The sequence below is a fragment of the Tenrec ecaudatus genome, chromosome 8, assembly GCF_050624435.1.
Source record: "Tenrec ecaudatus isolate mTenEca1 chromosome 8, mTenEca1.hap1, whole genome shotgun sequence".
Lineage (NCBI taxonomy): Eukaryota > Metazoa > Chordata > Mammalia > Afrosoricida > Tenrecidae > Tenrec > Tenrec ecaudatus.
Window position 1 is genome coordinate 143,130,558 of NC_134537.1, and position 24,167 is coordinate 143,154,724.

General features: G+C 53.1%; 1 protein-coding gene across 1 annotated transcript in view; it reads left to right on the forward strand.

Annotated features, from left to right (window-relative positions):
- The first annotated feature begins 6,944 nt into the window (after positions 1–6,944).
- Positions 6,945–24,167, forward strand: part of CIB4 (calcium and integrin binding family member 4) — a 79,399-nt gene continuing 62,176 nt past the window's right edge. The window contains exons 1-3 of the mRNA XM_075557251.1: positions 6,945–6,998; positions 7,629–7,663; positions 18,062–18,158. Of these exons, the coding sequence (XP_075413366.1) occupies positions 6,945–6,998; positions 7,629–7,663; positions 18,062–18,158 (186 nt within the window). The remainder of the gene's footprint in view (positions 6,999–7,628; positions 7,664–18,061; positions 18,159–24,167) is intronic.

The window sequence follows — 24,167 nt, forward strand, 5'->3', positions numbered from 1 at the left end:
TGAGCAGCTAATTCCTCACGGGGTATATTGTTTCTTTTATAAGCCAGACTGTCATTTGGTTGAGAGGTGGCTGAAGTAGTTAGTTTATTATGCCAATCTGGCCAATAAACACAGGGAGGGTTAATTGAAGGGCAGAGGGATAAATGACTCAGTGAGCCTCCTTGCCTTTCTAGTTCTCGGGTCTCTTGTTTTGTGAGGGTTGGACCAGGATGTAGCTGCCTTAACCAGCCCCCTGTTTCAGCTGGCAAGGCTCACTTCCTGCAAGACATCCCTGAGGAGAAGCCACATGGACCTACTCCGATGAAGCCCTGGGTGCTGGAGCAGCCGTGTGGAGAACTCAGCCAGCGCTGAGATGCTAACACGTTCACTGATTCAGCTTTCCTCCTGCAGTTGGCGTCATAGTGTGTGTTTTGTGAGATGGAGGAGGACTTTGTGGATTGATGTTGGACATATGGGTTAATATTGGATTTGTGGGTTTGGGCAGCACTGGGTAGGGATGTTTTCTTGATGTACACTTAACCTTTATATGAAACTCTCTCTTATACATATGAGTTCCTGTGGATTTGTTTCTCTAACGTACCCAGACGAACACAGTGGCCTTGAGGAATGATTTCTTTTCCCCCATTAGAAGGGTGACTGGGAGCAATTGTCTCGGGGGTTCCTCCAGTCTGGCCTGTTGATGAATCTGAGTTTTGCTCTGTATTTTTCTCCCATGTTAACCTGAACCTTCTATTGCATCTCTGGCTAGGCCACGTGGTCATGGTAATTGGGCTGCATGCATTCCATGCTTCTGGCCCCCTCTTGGGCTAGAAGAACTTTGGTTTTTGTTTTTCACTCGCTGACCGCAAGAGAGCAAGAGTTGTATATTAGATGGCTGCTCACAAGCTTTGAGGACCCTGATACTACTCCCAAAAAGAGGATTTAGAACCGTGTCTTTATGCAATGTTAAGCCAAGTGAGCTAGATGTCCTTCAAAACTGTGGTCTAGAGCCTCCAAACCCAGTACTCAGTCCTGCAAAGTATCTGGTAATGTCTGAGAAGTTTCCGCGGCTGTTCCCACTATGCAGGCTATTTCAGGAATATTCCGGCAGCACATACAAATATATATGGAGACAAAATCACCGGCATACCTACATATGCCCTACCCTTATTTAGCAGAGGCATCTACTCACGCATCCACTCACAGATTATTGCTTGTTGTGACTGTGGCAGCAGGATTCTATGTGGGAGCTTCAAAAACTTCATGGGACAATCCTGTGACTCTTTAAATTTCATGATTCCATTTTTGGATTTCCCTCATGTCGGTTATAGTCCTCCCTGTAGTCGTCCTTTATTCGGGTGTGCCTCTCTGTGTCTTGTTGATCTCGGCCACATTAGGCTGATTCCCTCCCCCCATTGCGTATTGCCTTTCCCTTCACCAGGATTAACCCTCCGAGCCTACTATCTAGTTAGTGGGTCCTTCTCTCTTCCCTGCTAACCGGCAAAGGTTCGGCGTTTCTCTGTGTAAATCTATTCTTGACTTTTTACAATGGTGGTCTCATACGATGCATCCTTTTGTGATTGACTTGTTTGATGAAAACTAATGTCCTTCCTCAGCTTCATCCAGGCTGTGAGATGTTTTGTAGATTTGTCATTGTTCATTATCAACGTATTCTATGAGATGGATGCACCCCAACTTGTTTGTCCCTTCATTGGTGGATAGATGTTTAGCTGACTCTCATCATGTTGCCTTTATGTTGCAGTGAACATGGACGTCAACATGGATGCATGTCTCAGCTCATTTCTCTAGGATATGTAGCTAGGAGGGGGAGGCTGTCACACGCCATATCCTTGACTTTTTAAGGAAGCATAGCACCATTTCCCATAGTGCTTGCACCAGTTTACAATCCCCCCAGCAGCGTTTAAGAGTTCCAGTCTCTCCAGGCAGAGGCGTCATGAGGAGAGACCAGCCCTCGTGCTTGGTAACATCATATGGTGATCAGTGGGGGGGAGGGGGGCATAGAAAGATGGACGTGTCGAGGAAGCGCCGTGAAAGTACCACGGGCTCCCAGAAGAATGAACCGATCTGTCTGGGAAGAAGCGCCTCCAGAGCGCTCCTTAGAAAGGAGCCTTGGTGAGACTTCATCTCACGGAGTATGGACAGGCTGTCGGGAGAGCTCCGTCCCTGAACATGACTTCATGCCTGCCAGACTCGAGGGCCAGTGAAAAGAAGAGCCTCCACGAGATGGATGGACAGTGGCTGCAGCCATGGGCTCAGACGGCACAAGTGTGAGGATGAGGTGGGGCAGGGCAGTGTTTCACTCCGCAGTGCGCAGGACCGACGTGAGTTGGCACTGACTCCACAGCACCTAACAACATGGTAGTTCTACCACCACTCTTCCAGACGACGTCTACTTGCTTCATGCACTGACGGCACGGTTTTGCATCCCCATCGGTGGTGTATGAGGGTACCAACTTCTCCGCATCCACACCAACACGTTTGTTCATGTGTTTTATTTCGGCCAGCCTCGTGGGTGTGAAAAGAGCCCTGGGGTTTCCGTGGTCCGGGCTCGATGGCTAACCGTGGGTGGGTGGCTTGAACCCACCAGCCACTCTATGGGAGAAAGAGGAGGCAGGCAGTCTCCTTCTGTGACGAACGCAGCCATGGAAACCCAACATAGCTCTTCTCCTCGTCCTCCTGTGTCCTTACGGGTTGGAGTTGGCTTGGTGCCAGTGGGTTTTGTCATATTTACTTTTTCCAAGGAGTGTGACGTTACTGGTGTCGCATTGTGGTTCGGGCTTGCATTTCTCTGATGACCACGGACGTTGGGCATCTCTTCATAGGCTCAGTGGGTACCTGTCTGTCTTCTTCAGAAAGATGTTCGTTCACCTCTTCGGCTCATGTTTCAGTTATTTGTCTCTGTAGGGTAGAGTTGTTCACTGCTCTTTTCATTCTCTGGATACAAGATACTGTTCAGCCTTTCTTGAATTTTAAGAGACTTCCAAATCAAAGTGGGGAGCCGGGCCTGAGTTTTAATAGCCCGTGGGGTTCATTTGCGATCACAGTGACAGAAATCCTGTGCAGGCTGTGCCCTGCCCCCCAAAAAGAGCTTGCACTGGGGCAGAGACTAGGGGGAGAAGGGCGCAGAACTGTGCGGAGCAGCCTGCTCATTTGAGAACAATTGCATGCTTCCCGAAACCCAGGGAAGAGATGCTTGAGCTAAAGGCCAGGGATGCTGGCAGGTGAGGTTATCCAAGGCATACTCAGATTGGGGGATTTTTTTGTTGTTGAGGAGTACAGGCTTTTATTTCTTAGGCAAATCAGTTGGTACCTAGAAAAGCATTTTGGAACTAAAAAGGGATATGCAAATGTAAGGTGATATTCTTATTCTTTCTATTGTTGTTTGTGAAAACCAATGGGAACCTTCTGCAGCATGAACCCACAGAGCCTGGGAGGAGATGCTGCAGTTTGCAAACCCTGGTCCGTGTGGCAGAGAGAGCGGCGATGCCTTTGTGATCCTCCCATATTCATTTACCACTTGCATAATTATTTACTTAACATTTTTCTTTATAAGGGCTTCCATCTCAGCGACGCCTTTCTAAAGGCAACCTCCACTCACAGTCCTAAATGGCAAACTCGTGTCACGTACAAAGTGGAAAACCCAAACCGGGCTCCCTGCCTCAGGGTCCATGCTGATGCCCTGAGCTGCAGGCCTGTACGTCGCTGCAGGAGTAGAAAGCTGCCTCTTTTTCCCACGGAGGGGATGGAGCTTGAGATGCTGACCTTGGGGTTAGCAGTCCAGCGAGAACTCAGCTAGTCCACCAAGGTTCCACAAAGTGGACCCCCCTTCAAAACAAATATCATGAAAGCCAACCATGTTATGAAATTTCAGCTGCATCTGTTTGCCTTTTAGGCCCAGAGAGCCGCTCCCCACCACCACCTGCCTGCCCTTTTCCCACCGCTCAGGTATATGCTCAGGAGGCTTTCTAGCTATCGGGCCTCCTCAGGAAGACATTCCTTGACCGTGAACTTCTCCATTCCCACCCAATTCCTTGCTCTCTTTCCTTCACAGCACTGAGGTGCCTGGCTCTATGAGGGCAGGGTGCGTGGTCTGTCTTATTCATACCAACTGCCTCGCTCGTGGCATTGAAGCAAACCCAGACCAGGGGTATGTTAACTCGTGACATTGAAACAAACCCAGACCAGGGGTGTGTTAACTCGTGGCATTGAAGCAAACCCAGACTAGGGGTGTGTTAACTCGTGACATTGAAGCAAACCCAGATCAGGGGTGTGTTAACTTGGACTCGCGGAGACCCCACGTGTGCTAGAGTGGGCTTGTGCTCCCCCGGGGTCACTTGAGTGGTGATGGTGTTGATGGCAGTGACTAACTGACTGAAGGTTTCCAACGCTTACTTATTTATTTTGGGGGGGAAGTGGGACTCCCGGTTGTTCTTTTGAGGCATCTCTGGGTGGATTTCAACCATCACCATTTTGGCCAGCAGGTGGATCCCTTAACCATTTGCACCCCAGAGGATTGCATCCAGCTCAAGAAATCGGTGATGAATAAGTAGATGGAAACGCTCGGCCCGTGTCTGCTAGCTAGCTTGTTTTCTGTCTCCTCTAAGGAAATGAGGGAGTGTCGGTCAGGACTCCGAGACGGACACTGCCACTGCCCTGCCCAATCATCACAAGAGCTGAGCAGGACTTGAGAAGGACGCAGCCTCCTGGGGGTGTGATCTGCAAATCACCCAGGGGTTCCCATCCTGCTTTAGGGGGTGCGCAGACCCTGCAAGTGTACACCTGGCCCATGTTGAGATCCGAGTGGCCGGCTGCTATCACATAGCCTGGTCCAGCACCTGCCACCCCTAAAGCAAATGAACAGAGGCACCCCCCTCAGGCTTCCCAGAGGAGGCAGCGCGTGCGGACACATCTGGCAGATAGGAGCTGTCCCACCAATGAGCGTCGATGCAGAACGGCTGTAGCTGAAGATGGGATTTAATTCCTGGCTAGCTCTTCTTTCAGGCCCACCTTTAACAATGAGCACTATTATTTACCCTTTACTGAGAACCCATCGTATGTCGAGTTCCTTGCGAAGAGCTTTCCACAGACCATTTTGTTTTATTTTTTCTTGGCTATAAGCCTGTGTTGTCCAAAAGAACCCAGCCACCAAGTAGATTCCAACATCTCAGATCACTGCTGTGGAGGCCTTGGTGACTCAGAGCAAGCCTACAGAGCAGGGTAGGATGGCCCTTGTGAATTTCTGAGACTGTAATGGGTTGTGGAGGTCAAAAGCCCTGTCTTTCTCTAGAGGGGCAGGTGGTGGGTTTTGAACTGCTGGCCTTGCCAATCACAACCCAATATGTAACCACTACGCCACCAGGCGTCCTTCTTCCAACTCACAGTAACTTAATATAAGGATTCTGGAGCTGTAAATCTGGATGGGAGCTGACAGCCTCATCTTTCTCCCGTGGAGCAGCTGGTGGGTTTGAACTGCCCAATGCTTCAGTCACAATGCCTCCAGGGCTCCTTTTAGTCCCACTGAGTCGGCACTTACCACTCTCGTTTTACAGATGTGGATGCCGAGGCTCAGAGGTTGCCTCAGGGAATGTAGCAGCCAGTGATGCCGCCAGGCCCTTGTTCGTAACTGAATTACGGCCATGCTTCCTGTCTGGCGGTCTTATATCTTCTAAGTACTCCTAACTCTTCGTTACTGAATGTGTGGTCCGTGTCCCTTTCTCGAGGTTTAGGGCCACGTCCAAATCATCTCCCAAATCCCTCGAGAGCCAAGCCGAGTGTCTGGCACTTTGTAGACCGTCCACATCTGTCATGTAAATGAGGACAGAAAGTCTTCTGCCGGACTTCCTCCGTGTGGAGGACAGGGACAAGACGAAGAGGGCAGCGCTCTTTCCAGAAATGAACACGAGGGCCCTAAGAAAGCCACTGGGCTGGCTGTCCATCAGGGAGCATGTGGAAGGACGTGAGCTGGACCAAGGAAGCCGCCGCTGCCCAAGGAGGGTAGACGGGCAGAGCAACCGCCCTTCCATGGCCGGGGGAAGAGAGTTGCCGCGGGGGACCCTCCTGGCTGGCCCGGAGAAACACAGCTTCCAAGCCTGTTGGGACATGTTGGGACGGCCGCTGAGATGCTGCCGCCTCCCAGAGAGCTTCCCTGCCCACCTGTCTGTCCTCCTCTACGCCGTCACTCTCGGTGCTAGAAGTACCCTGAGGACAAGTTCATTTCTCTTGCAGGTGGTAGGGGCAGGGGGCTTCTGCTGGCTCACCAGATGCCCCCTCCACCCCACCCCACCCTGCTTCCTGTTCCAGTAGGAGCCCATGTATTCCACGTGCTGTTGGACCAGGGCTGCCGGCAGCTCTGTTGTTACTCTCTCTCTCTGGACGTCTGCATCATCCTGGGTGCCGCCCCCCAATCCTGACCTGACCTTTGTGAAGAGGCCCCTGAGGAAGCCCTCTTGAAACTGTCCCCTGGCGGGTTCCTCTGGGCTCCTGACACAGAGGCTGGGGTACCCCTTTCTGTCCTCCATGCCTGGCACGGTGCTCGTGCGCGGTTCTCATTGCGAATGTTTATTGCGCACCGACTAAACGCCAGATACTATTCCTGGATTAATTAAAGTCACGCTCCCAGCTGTCCCAGGATGATCATCCCATCGTACAGATGAGGAAAGCTAAGACACAGAGGCCGAATAATTTGCCCAGGGTCACTGACCAGCATGTGGTCCATCTGGGATTCCACTCCCAGGCAGTCTCAACCCCTCCACCAGGCTGCCTGTCTGTTTCTTGTTCTGGGTGATGTCTGGTGATGTCTGGTTTCTTGGCTCACTCAGGGGTTAAGGTAGAATGGGCAGAAGATAGAATGCAAGTCACCATGGCAACCAGGCTAACGGGTTGCCTCAGCTGGTAAGCCTTTGGGGCTGAGGTTCTCCTCAGAGAGAGATGGGGGTGGGGTTGCCATGGGGCAATGTTTGAGGCACCAGATGCTCTGGGAGGACCTGGAGGAGTACCAGGTGAGTGTGCAGGGGATTCTGGGTAGAGGTGGACATACCCTGAGGTGAAGAGTAAAGGGGAAAACTCTTGTCTGGAGATCTGGTTGAGTCATCATGGCCCTTGTCTTGGCTGAACCAGCACCCATGGGCCCAGTCCAGCCCTCATAAGGTGACCAGATGTCCCTATTTTGGTGGGAAAGTCCTGATTTTTAACAATTTGTCCCGCATCCCACGGTGTTTTTTAAAAGTCGCGATATTTTGAAAGAATATACGACAAGCTAGGGTATATGATTTTCGGCTGCCATGTGGCTATTTTTCCAGGATATGAGTTTTATCAATGGTGTCCCGCTGGAGTCCCACTTTATCAATGGTAAAATCTGGTCACCTACTCTAAGGCCACCCCTTTATGTCTCTCTAGGGTTTTAATCTTGTCTCTGATCAACTCACCAAGCCTGTACCAATAGCTCCTTCTCCAGTTGTCAGAGAATGGGGGGAGAGATAAGGGATCCGTTTCCCTCTCCTCCGCTGCCAACTCAAGCAACCACTACCTCCAGGGGGACGCCCTCCCTTCCCTTTCCCAGCGGGTCAGGTCTGGGGCTGAGTGCAGGACTGGATTGGACAGGCTGTTCATCGCTTTGTGGTTTCTCACAGGCCCTGACCTTCCTGACCAGAAATGAGATTCTATGGTGAGTAGAGCTGATCCCCAAGGTTTAGACCCTTTCCCGCTGCCTTCCTCTCGAGCCAGGGTCTTGCCTTGCCTGGGTCACCTTCACGCCGCCAGTCCCTGAGTGTGGTCCCTGCTTAGAGGCATTGAACCCTGAAAATGGGCTGGGTTCGGGGGTCACGATTCCCATAGTGCACCTGGAGCTGATGGAAACCTGTAGCCTATGGTCTAGGGGAGGGTTTTAGCTCGCACCTGCAGAGCGTATCCTTGGGATACGGCAGGAAGCAAGGAAAGGGTTTAGGAATCAGGTCTGACTCCTATTTTGACCATTCACTGGCTGGGGGAACTTGGATGTGTGGCTAAATCTCTCTCGTGTTGCCTGCCCTCTTACTTCTCCCTTCCTCCCCCGGCCTCTCTTCAGTGCCTATTAAGCACCAGAGTGTGGAATTGCTACAAGTGATCCCTCATGCACCATGGAGCGAATGAATGAGATGGGGACAGTGCTGGTGTTTGGTCAGACCTATGCGAGGCTTGGGCAAAGGGGAAGACAGTGCACAAGAAGAGGGAGGTTATGGACAATGATGGAGCCAGAGAAAAGCCTGGGGAGGTTTGCAAGAGTTAAACACAACAGAGGCACATAAGGTTACATAGGCAATCCCACAACAGTGGGCATCTACCAGCAGTTGCTTGATAGGCACTCAGGCTAAACAGGTGGGAGAGGGAGAGTAAGAATGTGTCCACAAAATGCATATATATGTGTGTGGTGGGGGGGTGTGGGTGTATATATGTTGGACAGAGAATATCTGTACTTATATCTTTACTTTTGCTACAAATGTACTTGTGAATGTGGTGGAGCACACTGGAGGCAAAATCAGAAATCCATTTTAGACAGACAAACACTCGCTGGGTCAGGAGATCAGGACTATGATCTTGAGTGTCAGCAAACTCGGTTGGTATCACATGGTTCACAAAGATAATGGTCTACATCCTGCTTCGGCGAGTGGTGACAAGGTTTCAAAGCATATGGACAGTTGACAACTAGTCTGTTCCCAGCCAGAGGACAGAAGAGTGATGGAAATGGATAGACTCACAGAAACTACCAGTCCAACGGACCCTGCAGACATCAGTCTCCACAACCCCGAGATCAGAAGAACGAGATGGTGCCCGGCTCCCACAGCCAACTGCTCTGAAAAGAATCTCACTAGGAGGTCCCTGATAGAGTGGGTGGGCGGGGGGACTCCAAACAGAACTCAAAATCATAATTTAAAAGATGAGACATACGAGTCAGCTAGAGACGGGTGGGGCTTCAAAGATGGCAGCCCCTATCAGGTCTGGAACCGAATTCACCCCCTCATTATAATAACCAACCACTTAAAATCAAAAGGGCAGCATTTACCCAAAGACAACGTTCAGAGGGTTAGGAAGGAAGGAGGGGTGGGCATGGGAAACACGGAGAGGAAGGGGCTAAGTGATGGTATATTCGGGGGATTGCAATTCGGGGTGAGTTGAATTGGAATATTTGTGAATTGTTGAATGGAAAACTATGGGCTACTCTGTAAACCATCACCTAGTTGACAATAAAAAAAATTTTTAATAAACAAAACACCACCCAAAACAAAGACAAGACCTATTACAGAAATCATTGAGCCCACCAAGATACTTGGGGAGAAAGGTTAGGACCTTCTCCTGTTTCCTCATCTCTGCTTGGCCTCCCCCTCCCCAGCCAGCATCTGGAAACCACACTTCTTGCTCAGTCTCCGGCGGGCAATGACTGCTCACCAAGTACCAACGGGGACTGAGAGTGCATATGGCACAGGGAGCCACACAGAGTGGGGACAGTCATGGGGCCCTGTTAGCTTCCCTTTAAAAAATGACCTTCACTGACTTTCAAAAATGTGGCAACATATGACAAGACTCCACATGACCCACACGCTACCACCTCCATCCTCCCTGTTACTGAATTATCAAGTACATTAACCTATCGTTCATGATGTTCATACTCATATAAAGATGATACATCCGTAGGTCCACATTGACGTTCACATGGACTTATACCAGTATAGAAACGTCACTACTGTGGTTTGCAGTGTCCTTGACTCAGTGCTGAATCATGGCAACCCGATGTCCAACAGAACAAACATGCCTGGTCCTCCCCCAGCCTTACGGTTGGTCCTGCGCTTGAGTCCATGGTGGCGGCCTCTGTGTCAGTCCACTCACTGAGAGTCGTCTTGCTCACTGGCCTCCTGCCTCACCCAGCGTGATGACCTTCTGCAGGGACAGCCCCCTGTTGGCCAGTCTGAAATACGTGAGTCGAAGTTTCACCATGCTTGCTTCCAAAGAGCGTGGCCTGTGCATCTTCCAGCATCCATCTGTCACTCTCCTGGCGATCCACCAACCCTGCCATGCCTCCCTGCTCCTTTGGTCTTCCTTGGTCATGGCCTCTTGTCGTATGCACGTGCAGTGGTTGAAAAGACCTTGGCTCGGCCTGGTGCCCTTAGTCTGACAAGTGAAATCTTTGCTCTTTAACAACCTGCCGCAGATTGACATCCATGTTGACCTTTGATTTCCTGACATTTTATCTTCATCAGTCAGGGCTTCAAACCCTCTTTACTTTCAGTAAGCCAGGAGGTATCACCTGCACCTCACCGGTTGTTAATGAGCTTTTCTTCAATCCTGAGGATGTGCTGCCCCCCCCCCCCCGCCCCATATAGCCCAGCTTAGGGATTTGCTCAGCCGACAGATCAGCTAAATATGGGCGAAAGGGTGCAACCTTGATGCCCACCTTTCCTGATGTAAGCCTGGTCTTAACCCCTTGTGCTGTTCAAACGACTGCCTCTTGGTGTAGAAATAATACTGAAGTAGTGATATCACTAGTACAAGATGGCATGCTATATTGTTAACAAGATACTACACGAAGTCACACAGTCGTTAAACGTAGCAGGCAAATACATCATGAAAATTTAAAACTAACAAGTAAGCATGGCTAGGCGATTCGAATGGAATAGAATGTTCTAAGAGAGAAGTCAATATCTCCTCCTTCTCAGGCTGGCTCCCTGTTCAAGTTTGTTTCTAGCCTCCCGGAAGACATTTGGACGCATACATCTACGTACATGCATATCCTTCAACCCTTGGCTTCATACTGCAAGCAGGGAAGCATTCAATCAGAGTGCTCTGCCCCTTCTAGTTCTTCCTCCTGGACAGTTTACCTTAACACCTAGAGCATTGCCTCATCGCCTCTAATTGGCTACAGAGCCCTCCTTCCTGTGGATGAACTGTTACTGTGATCAATCCTCTGCCAGGGACACTTCAGATCTTTATCTGGTCCAGTGTTATAAATAATGCTGTACTCATCATCTATGTAGGAGTCCTGGTGGCAGAGTGGTTACCCATGGGTCTGTGATCCACAAGGTCAGAAGTTTGAAACCACTCACTGCTCCTCAAGAAAAATGACCAGGCTTCCTACTCCCAGGAATGGTTACCGGCTCTGACACTCACAGGATCGGATCTGCCCTCTCCTATAGGGTCGCCATGAGCTGGCATCGACTCAATGGCAGTGAGTTTTGGTTTGGGGTTTGAAACATTGATGTAAAAAGGTTATCCAACGTCTGAGAATAAATCCATAGGGGGAAATCATAGAAACGCTGAGTAAAGAGTTCGCCTTTGAGCCTTCGTGTACCATTGAGCCCAGCTGACTCATAGCGAGTAGAATGGCCTCACTGGGAAATCCAGTTGGGAGTGGCTTCCCAAGTCTTTCCTGCTGTGCAGTCAGTGACTGGTGTGTTCGAACAGCTCACCTTTTGGTTAGCAGCCCTTTGCTTAACCATTGTTCTACCAGGGCTCCTTGGGAGAAGACCAGAGAAGCACTGGGAGGCCGGTGATGCCCACATGACCCTGGCCCAGAAAGGGAAAGCCCTCTGACTGCACCCCTCCATGGGCATCCAGGGGGTTCAGGTAAAGGAGCTACTGGCACGACTATCCGTGGAAGACCGCCCTGAAAAGGAAGAGACTCTGCTTGCCAGGGAGATTGTTAAGCAGAGAAATCGAAGTGCAGGGGACATCTGTTAGCATGTTCTGTTAGCTCTTTCCTCCCCATACAAGGAACGAAACGAAGAGGTAAACCCATAAGGACTAAGAGACGGCAGCGAAGCGGATGAGAGAAGTCAGCAAAAGTCCGGAGATGGGCCTGCGACACAGGCTTCGCAGAACAGAAGAGGGCAGGTTGCCTTCGATAGTCGGGAGGGTGGAAGGAGGCACTCAGAGGACTCAGGAGCCAAGCATTCGGGATCAGGCTGAAACCAGAAAGAGAAGAAGTCTTTTTGATGCTTTCTCATGTCCTGTGTTTCTCTGGGCTCCTCCATCCCCGCCCCAGCAGAAGGCTCATCCCCTGGAGGGAGCCTCAGCAGACCGGCTCCTGATTCAGGGCCTCGCTCCGGCACAGAGGAGAGTGGGTGAGTTCCCGTCAGCCTTTTAGAGCCGTTTCCCACGTCGGGGTTGGGAGCCAAGGGGCACCTCGGATTTGCAGGAGGAGTATAAAAAGCCTCCACTAAAGCGTGTCGCCATGACATTTCAGAGCACTTGAGCTAATGAGAAGATCCTAAAAGCTTCCTTTCAGAGACGGGGAAAAAAAATATTGCTCCCAGAGGGTCAGGAGTCAGGACAGCTTTGGGCTTGTTATGTTGGAAGACAGAGCTAAGCACCTTCAGAACGCTCAGGGGAAAATGGCTTCTCATCCAGAGTTAAGTCTGAGATCAACCATAGGCAGGATGTCAACAGTTTTGGGCATGGAAAAAAAAAATGTCAAAACTCAAGGGCATCTTCTCTGTGGAAGGTTCCGGAAGATTGTGCTCTACTCATTCATTCACACGAGCTGAAAACAAAAGAGAAATCAAGAAGAAAAAGGACTAGAGCAATGGTTTTCAGTCTTCCAAATGCCGCGGCCCTTTCAGACAGTTCCTCATGTGGTGGTGACCCCCCAGCCATAACATTATTTTCGTTGCTGCTTCATCACTGTCATTTTGCTACTGTTATGAATCAGGTGACCCCTGTGAAAGGGTCGTTTGATCCCCAGAGGGGTTGCAACCCATAGGTTGAGAACCGCTGGACTAGGGTTTCTGGGAACAAAGAATTTCCACCCCGAGGAGGAAGACCAAACAAATCCCCAGGATGATGGTGAAGGGTGTCCCAAGGATGGCAGGAGACAAAGGGCCTGGAGAACCATCGGTCCAGACTAAAATGTGGGGTCAGGCAGCTCCAGGTGTGAGGTCCCCAGAAAAAGAAGACTCACCTCTAAAATGATCCACCCATGGGACCATAACGAGAGGACCCTGCTCTTTCCATAGCCAGTTTGGAGGTGAATCCCCCGACATCCCAGCAAGTGGAAAACAGCATGATAGGTGAACTCTGGGGAAAGGATGAAATCTTGCAAGACAGGGACTCTAACTAATCATGTTGCACCGGGAAGCCCGATGTGAAGCATGTTTGCATAATCACCTATATAGTCACTGACTACTGAAGCCATCAAATGGTTTTATATTGGGAGAGTGGGGGAAGGAGAAGTACTCAGAGTGAGCTAAATCCTCTTTTTATTTTTGTTTTCTTTCCTGGTAGGAAGTCACAAGACAATCCCGTAATGAAAAAGAAAAAAAATAATCCACGATTCACAGTATCAGCGTAGGTTTAGAGGGATAGGTTTGAAACAGCAACCAAGTGCGGTCTCTCTGGAGGACAGGGTGGCGGTCTGCGGAACTGAGACCTGGCCATCCTTACTGTACACCTGCTTGCACTTTTTGTCTTTTGAACCCACAGAAGAACTGTATTGCTTTGGGAAACAAGGCCGGGGGAGACACAGGGGGCCCTGCTGGGACCAGGGCAAAGGCTTGGCTGCAGAGTGAAGCCCAGCAGAGGCTTCTCTGGAGAATGGCAAGGCAGTCTGCTTCTGCACCAACATGCAGCCCGGGAAGCCCTCTGGGGCGGCTCCACTCAGTCGTGTAGGTTGCTTTCAGCCAGGACACACACACACACACATACACACACACACACACACACACACGAATACTAGGTTTGCTCCCTGGACGAGGCCTGGGCGTGGTAGATCACAGCACTTGTGTGAGAGACTTGTCTGAGAAGGAGCAAATGGGGTGACCTCGGCCCAGCACGCTTTGACACGGATGCTCAGGTGCTCTGGCAGCGAGCGGGAGGCGGGGAGCAGCTGGCACACGGTGCTCAGGAGAGGACGTGGCCAGCGTGGCTGTGTGGCTGTGTGTGTCAGTCGAAGCCCTGGCCACTTGTGACCGGTGTTCCTTTGTGACCCCTGACCATGTGCTGTGATTTTCTGAGGGAGGTGACAGAGATGGCTGGATGACAGAGCAGGGCAGGGATCTAGCTAGCTGGACGGAAAGTCTCTCAGAGACCGATGGACAGAGGTAACCTCTGAAAGGGATGATTGCGTACTTGTCTAGGACATTTCCACCTTCTTATCTGTCGCTTGCACAAGGACACCAAGTCCTGGTCACCTGGTGCGCAGATGGCGTGTGCTGGGTGGGGCAGGCACTTGTGAGAGAGCAGTCTTGGGGCAAGCTCCTTCCCCAGCCCAGGCCTGCCGTGGCTCTGCTTGCCCACATCCCCAGTTCTTGGTCATCTTGGTGCATCTCCCTCTGGGCTCTGGAACAGTGGCATCTCTTCAGGCTTCAGGTCAGATCAGCCCTCTTGAACTTCAGGTTGAGTTGGCTGCTCCAGAGACCCTTCTTCTCAGGGATCTTTTCTGGGTTCGATTTCCAGGCCCTGCTGGGGATCTTCTTTTCACTGCCTGTGAACCCCACTCTGCAGCTTGTCCCTTGGGGCTTGCTGGCCAGGGACCCTGAACTGACCACTGTCCAAGCGCTGCCTGGTCAACCGCACTGGCTCTGAGCTCTTTGGACTCACTGCCTGGCTCACGGAGAGCTCCTGACCAGGTCTCGGGGTGTGGGGCTGCTTGGGGGACCTGAATTCAGCTCACGGCACTTGTCCACGAGGCCACTCCTTGCTCTTGGCTCCTTCAGGGCTCCCTTAATGTTACAGGCTCCGTGGCCTCACCTGGCCTTCAGCCCGTGTCCAGCCAGGGTGCTATCTGGTCAGTCGATAGCTGGGTGACAGGATTGTTCGCGGTAGTCCAGCTGCCTGGGTCTGAGGCTCAGCTCTGTTGCCTCCCAGCAGCAAGTTTCCTGCCCTTGCTGTGCCTCAGTTTCCCCACTTGTAAAACAGCGTGACCTGGCAGGCACAGATGCTACCTTCACGTGTCGTCGTCAAGACAATGGAATGACCAGGGCAGAAGGTTGCTATTGAGGGCATCTCAGGAACCAGAACCTGGAGCTACTGCATGCCTGGACTGGAGGGGGGAGGGGAAAGCAGGGCCATGGAGAGGATTGGGGGAGCTTGCCTGTGAGCAGCAGATGCCCACCCCACCCCACCCCCCCGCTGCGTCTGGGCTACGTGAAGGGAGCCGCAGTCTGGCAGTCTGAATGTGTGAGTTTTTCAAATGGCTTTGACTTTTGAGTCCATTAGTGATTAATTCAGAGTTCCATTTAGAGCCGGCGGGTCCATATTTGGAGGAGGAGAACATTTTGTGGCAGCCAAGAGGCAGCCCCGATTCATCTGCGGGCAGCCGGCCCACTCGGCAGCATGGGCAGCATGACGTCCCGGCAGGGCCCTCTCGGCCACACCCCTCCCAGGAGGCTCTGGAAGGAGGCCAGGTGGTGGCTGGCTGAGAGTCCTTCACCTGGAGGTGGAGGTGGGGACCCTTTGGCGATAGGCAGCACTGCTGGCAGAGCCTGTTTCAGGGTTCAACCCCTTCCCTTACTGCCTCTTCCTGGCTGCGTGCCCCTTCTTCACCATCACGCTGCAGCTCGCCCACAGACGAGGGGTGGAAGATGCACTATAATAATGTGTTGGGTGCATTCAGCCCATGAGAAAGGGGTGGGGGTGGCCGTGGGGGAGCCTTCTCTCTCCCTGGGCTGTCTTGCCTCAGCTCCTGCTTTAATACTGCTGTGTTAGGTGCCTGACCTAGGGCGAGGCCCTGCCAGTGCCTCAGTTTCCCTCTCTGTAAAATAGGGACAGTGGGCCCTCCCCTGCAAGGCTGTCATGCGTAAGTTGTGCACGTGGCCCTCCCAGCAGACATGCCTCAGTGGGGACAGCTGCTGGGGGTGCAGGCCTTTGCGATGCACTCTCAGAGAAGGTTTAAAGATAAGTTAATCCGGAAATGTTAACCCCCAGAGCAATCCCATTGCTCTCCAGTTGATCCAGACTCATTGTGAACCTACGCGGGGTTTCCAACGTGTGTGAACGTGTCTTGGAACAGACAGCCTCAACTTTCTCCTGAGGAGAGGCTGGTGGGTTTGAACTGCTGACCGTGCGGTGAGCCGTCCAGCACTGACCCAACAGCACCACCAGGGCTCCTGATGGGAAGTTCGTCTCTGTTTGATCACCTCACACCAGCGATCCTAATAATGGTACCCAGACAATACCCATGGGCTGGAGCGGACACGCCTTATCCCACGGTGCATCTCTGGGCTTTCCCTCCCTGATGGGAAGCAGGCCAAGGAGCCCGGGGGTGTGGGTCCCTGGAGACCAGCCTCCCAGGGCACAGAGCAGGGGCCTGGGCAGGGCAGAGGACAAGCAGTACCATGAGCTATGTTCTTTCCACTCCCCCACAGCTGGGGAGCCGTGAGTCGGTGAGCTGTGAAGAGATGTGGGCTAGCAGGGGAGGAGAACGTGACTCTGAGTCACCTGGTGCTGGGCCTCCTCTAGCTCCAAGTCTCCTCCCATAAAGTCACCCTCCTCCCAGGTCTTCACTGGGTTCTGGGCCCCTGAACGCCACCCATCAGAGGTTCCTTTGGGCTAAGATGCCTCTGTGTTTTAGCATCTGAATACCCTGTTAGTCTCTCACTCCTGTGTATGAATTGGTTGGATTAACTTGCTGCCTCCCAGTGAAGTGTTGGCTGACAGTCTAAAGCCACTAGCCTCCCCTGGGCAGAAAGAAGGAGACTTTCTACTCCCATAAAGAGTTACAGTTTTGGAAACCCACAGGGGCAGCCCGACCCTGCTCGATAGGGCCGCTATGAGTCGGCCTTGACTGGATAACAGGGAGTTGTTTCAGCCCTTAGGGAGGAGGGTGGAGTCAAGGAAGGAGTGGTCCTTTCAGAGCATGAAGGGCTGTCAGAGGCCAGGGGGACCCACCGTCACAGTCGAGGTCTGAGTTCCGAACCGTCAGAGGGCACAGTGGCACCTGGGGTTAGGAGAGGACCCGGGGAGGTGGGGAGCCTAGGGCGACTTCTCTGAGGGCCAATATCGTGCACGCACCGACTAGCAGTGATACACACCCCTCTCATTCATCCTCGCCAGTTTAGGGAAGAGCATTTCCCCCACGGGAGAGATGAGGAGACTGAGGCGCTGAGGGATTTCCACACCTGGCTCATGACCTCGGGCTATTCAGTGGCAGTCAGGGTTTGAACTTAGGTCTGTCTGCCTCGGTAGTAGACTGTGCTTTTAACCGTCCTGCAATTAGAACCTCTCTCTCTCTCTCTCTCACACACACACACACACACACACACACACACACACACACACACACACTCAGGCACAATCTCACCATGATCACCGGTGTGAAGTGAGTTGCGTGTGGCAGTGGACGGCCAGCATCTGGGTGGGTGCCCATGCTCCCCGCTCCACTGACTGTCTGGGTCCTGGTCCTGCCGGTGGGTCCAGGTGGAGGGACTGAGGCCAAGGGCTCATTCTCTCCTGGCCTCCCTCTCACAGAGTCCCCTCTTGCTTTTGTCCTCTCGGGGGCCCAAGGGACACTCGCTGTCACTTGGCAAACACAGCACCCTGGCCTCTGGGGAGGGGTCTGTAGACAGACACGAGTGAAAGGAACAGTCTGGGAGATTGCTCAGCTTACTGCCTGCCAAGGGTGACGTGGGTGGCTGTGGGTTTTTTGGGTGCAGGCAGCTGGGTTCCAATCCTAGCGCAGCTGTGCATGCCACGCCACGTCTTCTCTTCTCCGGGTGGAGGGTGGGCTGGGCAGGTGGGCTCCCACAGCCCCTGCTGACTTCTCCTCTGTGACTGAGGAAGGGACAGAATCTGGAAGGGGGGTGTCCTCAGATTCTGACACCCTATGGCCAGTATTGGGGAGCACACCCAGCCACAAACCCGTGCCTTTCCTCATACCTGGGCATCTCAGCATCTCCCCCGCAGTGGGGGGGGGGAGCTCTAGCCAATGCTGGCCACCCCAGGGCTTGGGGAAGGAGGGGGTGTTTGAAGATGGGTAAAATGCCTTTTCTGTATCCACTGACTCCTGAGTTCCCTTCTCCCAAAGGGAACCCTTCAAGGGGGAGGGACTTGCTGGTCTCTACTCCCTGGCTAGACCCCCACGATGTCCATCTCTCCTCAGCCTCCACACCACCTTTCTGAAGTTCTGTCCCCCTGGGAAGTCGTACAAGGAGGCCACGCTGACCGTGGACCAGGTCAGCTCCTTGCCAGCTTTGAGGGTGAGGCCAGGATAGTGGGGTGAGCTTGGGGGATCCAGGGGCTCTACAGAGGGTGAAGGGTGTTGGGAGGGAAGGGAGTAAGGTGCGGGTGGGGAAGTGGCTCTCAGTGCTATGGGATGGGTTCGCGGGCAGGGTGGGTTGGGGGTGGGGGTGGGGTTCTTGAACCTCCAGACCAGTGGTTCTCAACCTGTGGGCCTCGACCATTTTGGGAGTCAAATGACCCTTTCACAGGGGTGGCCCGATTCGCAACAGTAGCAAAATGACAGTGATGAAGAAGCAAAGAAAATAATTTGATGTGGGGAGGGGGTCACCACCACATGAGGAACTGCATGAAAGGGTGATGGCATCAGGAAGGTTGAGAACCACTGCTCCAGACAAAGGTTCCCTGCATGTCACCATGTCTAAGCACCTTCCACATGACCTCACATCCGTGCCAGGAGGCAGAGCAGGTGCAGACCCCTCGCTGCGAGAGGCTCAGTGATAGGGACTCGCTCGGATCTCCCAGCTAGAGGCTTTCTGGCCGCCCTGCCAACGGGCCCTCCAGGGTCTGTCTGTGATTCTGCAGAGACTCAGCCTGGGCCCCGAGACAGTTGTGTGCCACCCATTCCCTGGACCCCTTTCCAGTGGAGCCCCCCCAACCAGATCCCTCTGCTTTCTTTGATGCCCAGTCCTGTGGTGATAGGGAGGTGTGGGCCCCCTGCAGGGCCATTGGGGCTTTGAGAAAGTCAGGGTGCTTACCCCAGGCCACCTGCCAGACCCTCCTTGGCCCACCATGATGGGCCTGTCCTCCTTGCCTACCCTCCTCCATCTCCGGGGTGACCACAGGAATGAAGGACACTGTTCTTTTCTTGCTTTCCTTCACAGTCACCCCCCCAAGACACCTCGAGGTTGAGCTAGCACCCTATTAGACCAGAGTGGGGAGTTGACTATCCATGTCCCTTTTTGGCTTTCTCCACTTTTCCTTGGCTGACTCCTACAAACCACACAACCAGGACACACACAGACACCCTTCACCCCGCCATTGTTACTGGAGAGTTGTGTGCGAGCCACTCCTCTGGGCCTTGGTTTCCACACCTGGACAATGGTGGTGGGGTAGGGACAGCTGGGTGTTTCCCTGTCTTCTCTGCAGGCCCCTGTGTCCCAGCAGGCAGTGTTTACATCAGCCTCCTCCCCTTGCCTCACTCCTTCTGAAGAGACAATCCTGCCAGCCTGGCCCCTGCTTGTGAAGGTTACATACTCAGGGCAGGCTCCCCAGAGGCCGCCAGGGGCTCCCCGAGCACTCTGGAGAGTTGAGTGACCATGTGTGCAAGGCCGAGAGCTGGGCTGGCTGCGGGGCTCCCACATCATGGTCTGGGTAGAAGGAGGCTTTGCATTTGCCACCGTGCCCCGAGAGCCCCTCTCCCTCTCCAGGTGGAGCACCAAGGGCTGTGGGGCCCAGAGGGGAGGTGTACAGGGGGATGTCCTTGCGTCAAATGGCCACGTGGCCCCTCCCAGGTGGCAGGGGGCATGCGTCTAAGGGCAGAGGTGGAGAAGAATGTAAAACCAGGGCTTGAAGCAGAACCAGGGAGAGCGTATGAGGTAGTGGGCGGGTGGTGGGACCAAATGGGGGCTGTCCTCTCACCCACCCCCTTGGGTCCCCCAGCCGCACACCGATCTGCACACACCACGATGTTGGCTTTACTCAGACCTGCGTGCTCCCCTTGGGACAGGCCTGCTGTAATTCATAGAGAGATGCGCAGGTCCGTGTCACTTCAACTCATCCGGTTACTGCAACGGAGTCGGCAGTCCCTTTCATTAGAATCAGAGAATCGGAATCCACAACCACAGTGTTCGCTCAACGGTTAGGGTCCTACCTGTCACACTTTAGGCCTTGACCTTTCCTAAGAGATCTTGGGAAGAAGGCTGAGCCATGGCTTGAACTTGGCTGAGGCTCTTGTAACTGGGGTCAGAGTTTGGCGGCAGAATCTCAGCGACCTCTCTGCCTTCTAACTGAGCAGAAAGGTAGGTGTCCGTGGCATGTGTCACCTGGCTGTGCACGACAAAGGTCAGTGTGGCCTCAGGATGAGGAGAGTAGCACCTTCGGGAGGCTGTTCTCTGCTGTCACTGCATGCTGGGTCCAAGTGAGCTTCAAGGTAGCTTTGCATTCTCGCATCTGTCACATGCATCAGAGACACTTAAACACTTTCTTATGACTTGCAGATCTCGAATGACTTCTACCGTAGCCAATGGGAGTGGGGCTGCACAGGGAGGCACGTTTCTAAGTTCATATTACAGCCGCTTGTGGCATGGTGGGTTACATGATGGGCAGCCAACTGCAAGGTCGGTAGTTTGAACCCCACAGCCACTCTGGGGGAGAAAGATGAGGCTTTCTACTCCTATAAAAATATACAGTCTCGAAAACCCACAGGGGCAGCTCTCCTCTGCCTGATAAGTTCCTTATGAGTTGGAATGGACTTAATGGAAGGAAAACTCCGCCCCAACCCCCCAATACTTTGGCAGAAGAATTGTGACTTCTCCCTGAGGAGATCTGAGGTCATAATCTAAGTGCCCAGGGTCAGGAAACTGGAGGGAAACTTGGAGACCATCCATTCCAGCCCTTATCGAATGTTCTCCAGCCTGGCCTCTCTGATTGGAAACTGAGGTCCAGCAAGACAAGCGTCCTATCCAGTGTATCCTGGTGCAGAGTTGGTTGACAGGTGCCCATTTCCAATCCGGGCTTAGTTGAAGTTCAACCCCTACCCTGGGGGGAGGTGTCAGGTGGCCCATGGCCCCAGCATTGCATGGGACCCACACATCTTTGTTTGGCAATAGGCTGTCCCCGCAGGACCTGGGCTCTGTTCTCAGTCCTAAAGCAGCAAGCCCTGTGCTGGGCTCAGGAGACCTGTCTGTCCTATTCCATGAATGTCATATGTGCCCTCTTTTTCCATGTATGTCGATATGACCCCTGCAGGTGTTAAGAAGCTGGGCATGGGGGAACACCTCTCTCTATGCCCCCCATCCCCCATTTCAGGGACCAGGTGAGGGTGGGGCTGAGGGGCAGCAAGGCTGGATTAGAGCTTGAGGAGGAGGCAGGTGAGCGGGTGGGTCAAGGGCACAATTGAAAACTCCGCCAGGAGTGGGGCCAGCCACTGCTGCAGGACTGTGGGTGGGTGAGGACAGAGGCCTGCTCTTCTGCAGCCCACAGAGGTGAGCCTGGACTTGAGGGCCATTTCTAAAGGAGCAGACACCTGAGAGCTTGACCTGAGCTTACCCGTTGGGCTGCCAACCCCAAGCAAAGTCAGCAGTTCGAAACCACCCACTGATTCACCAGGGAAAGATAAGGCTTCCTGGTCCCATAAAGACTGACGGTCTGGGAAACCCACAGGGGTCGTTCTACCCTGTCTTTGAGGGTTGCTGGCCGTGGGTGGTTAGGTTTGGGTCTGCTCCCCATAAAGAGTGTCTGTTTCGAGAACCCCAAGGGGAAACTCCACTCTGTCCTACAGGGTCACTATGAGTGGGGATGGCTTGATGGCCGTGAATTTGGTGTGAGGTTGAGTCAATGCAACCTTCAGAGAACCTAGGGCAGAGTGTTAAGCTAGGAGTCAAAGGTCTGGGTTCAAATCTACTTGCTAGCCATGCTAACTAGGGTGACTCACTGCACAAGAGGAAGGCCGGGGGAGGGGGGACAAAACAACAAAGGGAACAAAAAGACAAAAAACACTAGGAGGGGTTGGGGTTGGGGTGCTGTTTCCACCAAGGTGAAGGCTGACCTTAGGAGAGGAAACCCCTTTACTGCAGGAGGCCCAGTCTGAGACTGTAAGTCTTCCGGAAAATATACGGAAGCACTTTCCAAACATGAGAGCCATGCACAGAGGGAATGGGTGTCTTTGTGCGGTAGTGAGCTCCCTGTCCCTGGAGGGAACCAACCAGGGTATCCGAGGGAGATTGGACAAGGTTCTCCTCACGCTGGAACTTTGTGTCTCTAACCTGCCCTTGTTCTCCTTTGTGTCATCTGCCACATGTCCTGAGCTTTGGATTTCAGAGCCCAATAGAGTTTCCAGAAACATGCTTTTGAGGCAGGACAAGGGATGCCAGCCTTCGATTTTGCCAAGTACGGACATTGAGCAAAAATATTGTGTACAATCACCGGCCTTTCATTTTTTAAAAAAAATGTTAGTTTTAGAACAAAAATGGGGGAAAAAAGAAAAAGACATAATCCTTGAAGCAAGGGCAGTGTTTTGCATGCACACCCCTGTTTGTCCCCGTTTCCCCCCTTTGTCGCTGGTTGTGAAGAACGCTGTCACCGACTACCACTGGTTCTCAGACCAGCTCTGTGGAGGGGCCGTGGGGACTCGGGTCTACTGTGGACACTTCCCTCTGCGACACTCCAATCCTGGGGGAAGAGGAAAGTTTGCTTCCACGTGAGCCAGGAGAGGCTTGCTGGGAAGTGGGGCCGGGTGTCCCTCTCTTCCCCGGGCCCTGAGGACAAGAGCTGAGTGACTCACACTGTCCAGAAGGCTTTGAGAACTAGGCCCCAGGGAGCTCGGGGCCTGATAGAACTTGGCTCGGGGGCCTGAGTGGTCTGGGAAGAAAGCTCTGTTTTCTTGGCTTGGGTTATCTGGTGGAGTTCTCGGGCTGGTTAATACTGGGGAGGGTCTGCCGGAGTGAGGCCTGGGGGCAGGGGTGGGGAGGAGCCTGCTGGAGCAGGACTGGGGCTCTTAGTCTCGGAAGTCCCTGTTTTCTTTTCGTCTGCTGTTCTATTTGGTATACGGAACTAGCCGAGTGTTTCTGGTCTTGTAAATAATGACGCTGCTTTCTGTAAACAGGGATGAGTGTGGCATGGTGGGACCCAGGTTTCTTCTTTCCTGGCCCAGGGCTGTCTCAGCCTCCACCCTGGGCGGCCAGGGCCAGGGCCTTGAGGCTCATCTGGTGGTCTCTGAGCATCAGTCTCTGACTCCCTAGCCCCGGCTCCCGCCCGTGCTTCCTGCCTGCAGACCGTCTCTGCCTCGCCGGCTCTGACTACACGTGTCCACTCTGTAAAAACCCAGCAAGGTCTGGAGACCTGCCCGAGGAGGTGCCAGGTGTGGCTTCTCAGCTTGCAGCAGCTCCGTTTCTACCCGTGTCAGCAGTTTGCAGCTCCGATCCCAGGCCCCGGACCGAGCTGCTTCTATGATTTGCAAAGAGCTCTCCTGAGACTGATGATACACAGTGAAATGTCCTGATAGGTGTGCCGCCTCTCAAGAAGCCACCGAGATGGGGGGAGTCGGGATGGAAGTGGATATTCATTTTAAATGTTTAAATCAGAGTCCCGCATGCACACAGAGGAGAAGCACGTTATTCCAACAAAGGCTTGCCTTTTGATCCCAAACCAAACCAGTTACAGAGCAGGGATGCGTCAGAGGGGTTTCTTGGCTGCCATGTTTCTGGAAGTGGATGGTCAGGCCTTTCTTGGGGCGCGTGGCTGCTTGGGTTTAACCACCCATCTTCCCTGTCACAGCTGCACGCTGAGTCATTGTGTGTGCCACCCTGCAGAGCAGCAGTTCTCAACCTGTGGGCCGCGACCCCTTTGGGGCTGGAACAACCCTTTCACAGGGGTCGCCCGATTCATCACAGTAGAAAAATGACAGTGATGAAGTAGCAACGAAAATGATTTGATGGTTGAGGGGTCACCACCGCATGAGGACCTGTATGAAAGGGTGGCAGCATAAGGAAGGTCTAGAACCACTGCTCCAGAGGGACGATGGTCAGCTCTTGGCGATTCTCTTGGCCTTTGCGTCCACAGCTAGGAAGAATACAGTTGCATTGCCAGGTCTTGATATTCCAGGCTTTCATCTCCCCTGGCGGTGATGGAGTCATGCAGGCAGGCGTTGGGCTGCTCATCAGAAGGTCAGCAGTTCGAACCCACCAGTTGCTCCTTGGAAGAAAGACAAGGAGACTTTCCTCTCAAAAACGCAAAGAGGCTGTCCTGCCGGCCCTGGAGAGGCTGCTGTGGGGTGCCATCGACTCAGTGGCAGTGAGTCTGGGCTGGGG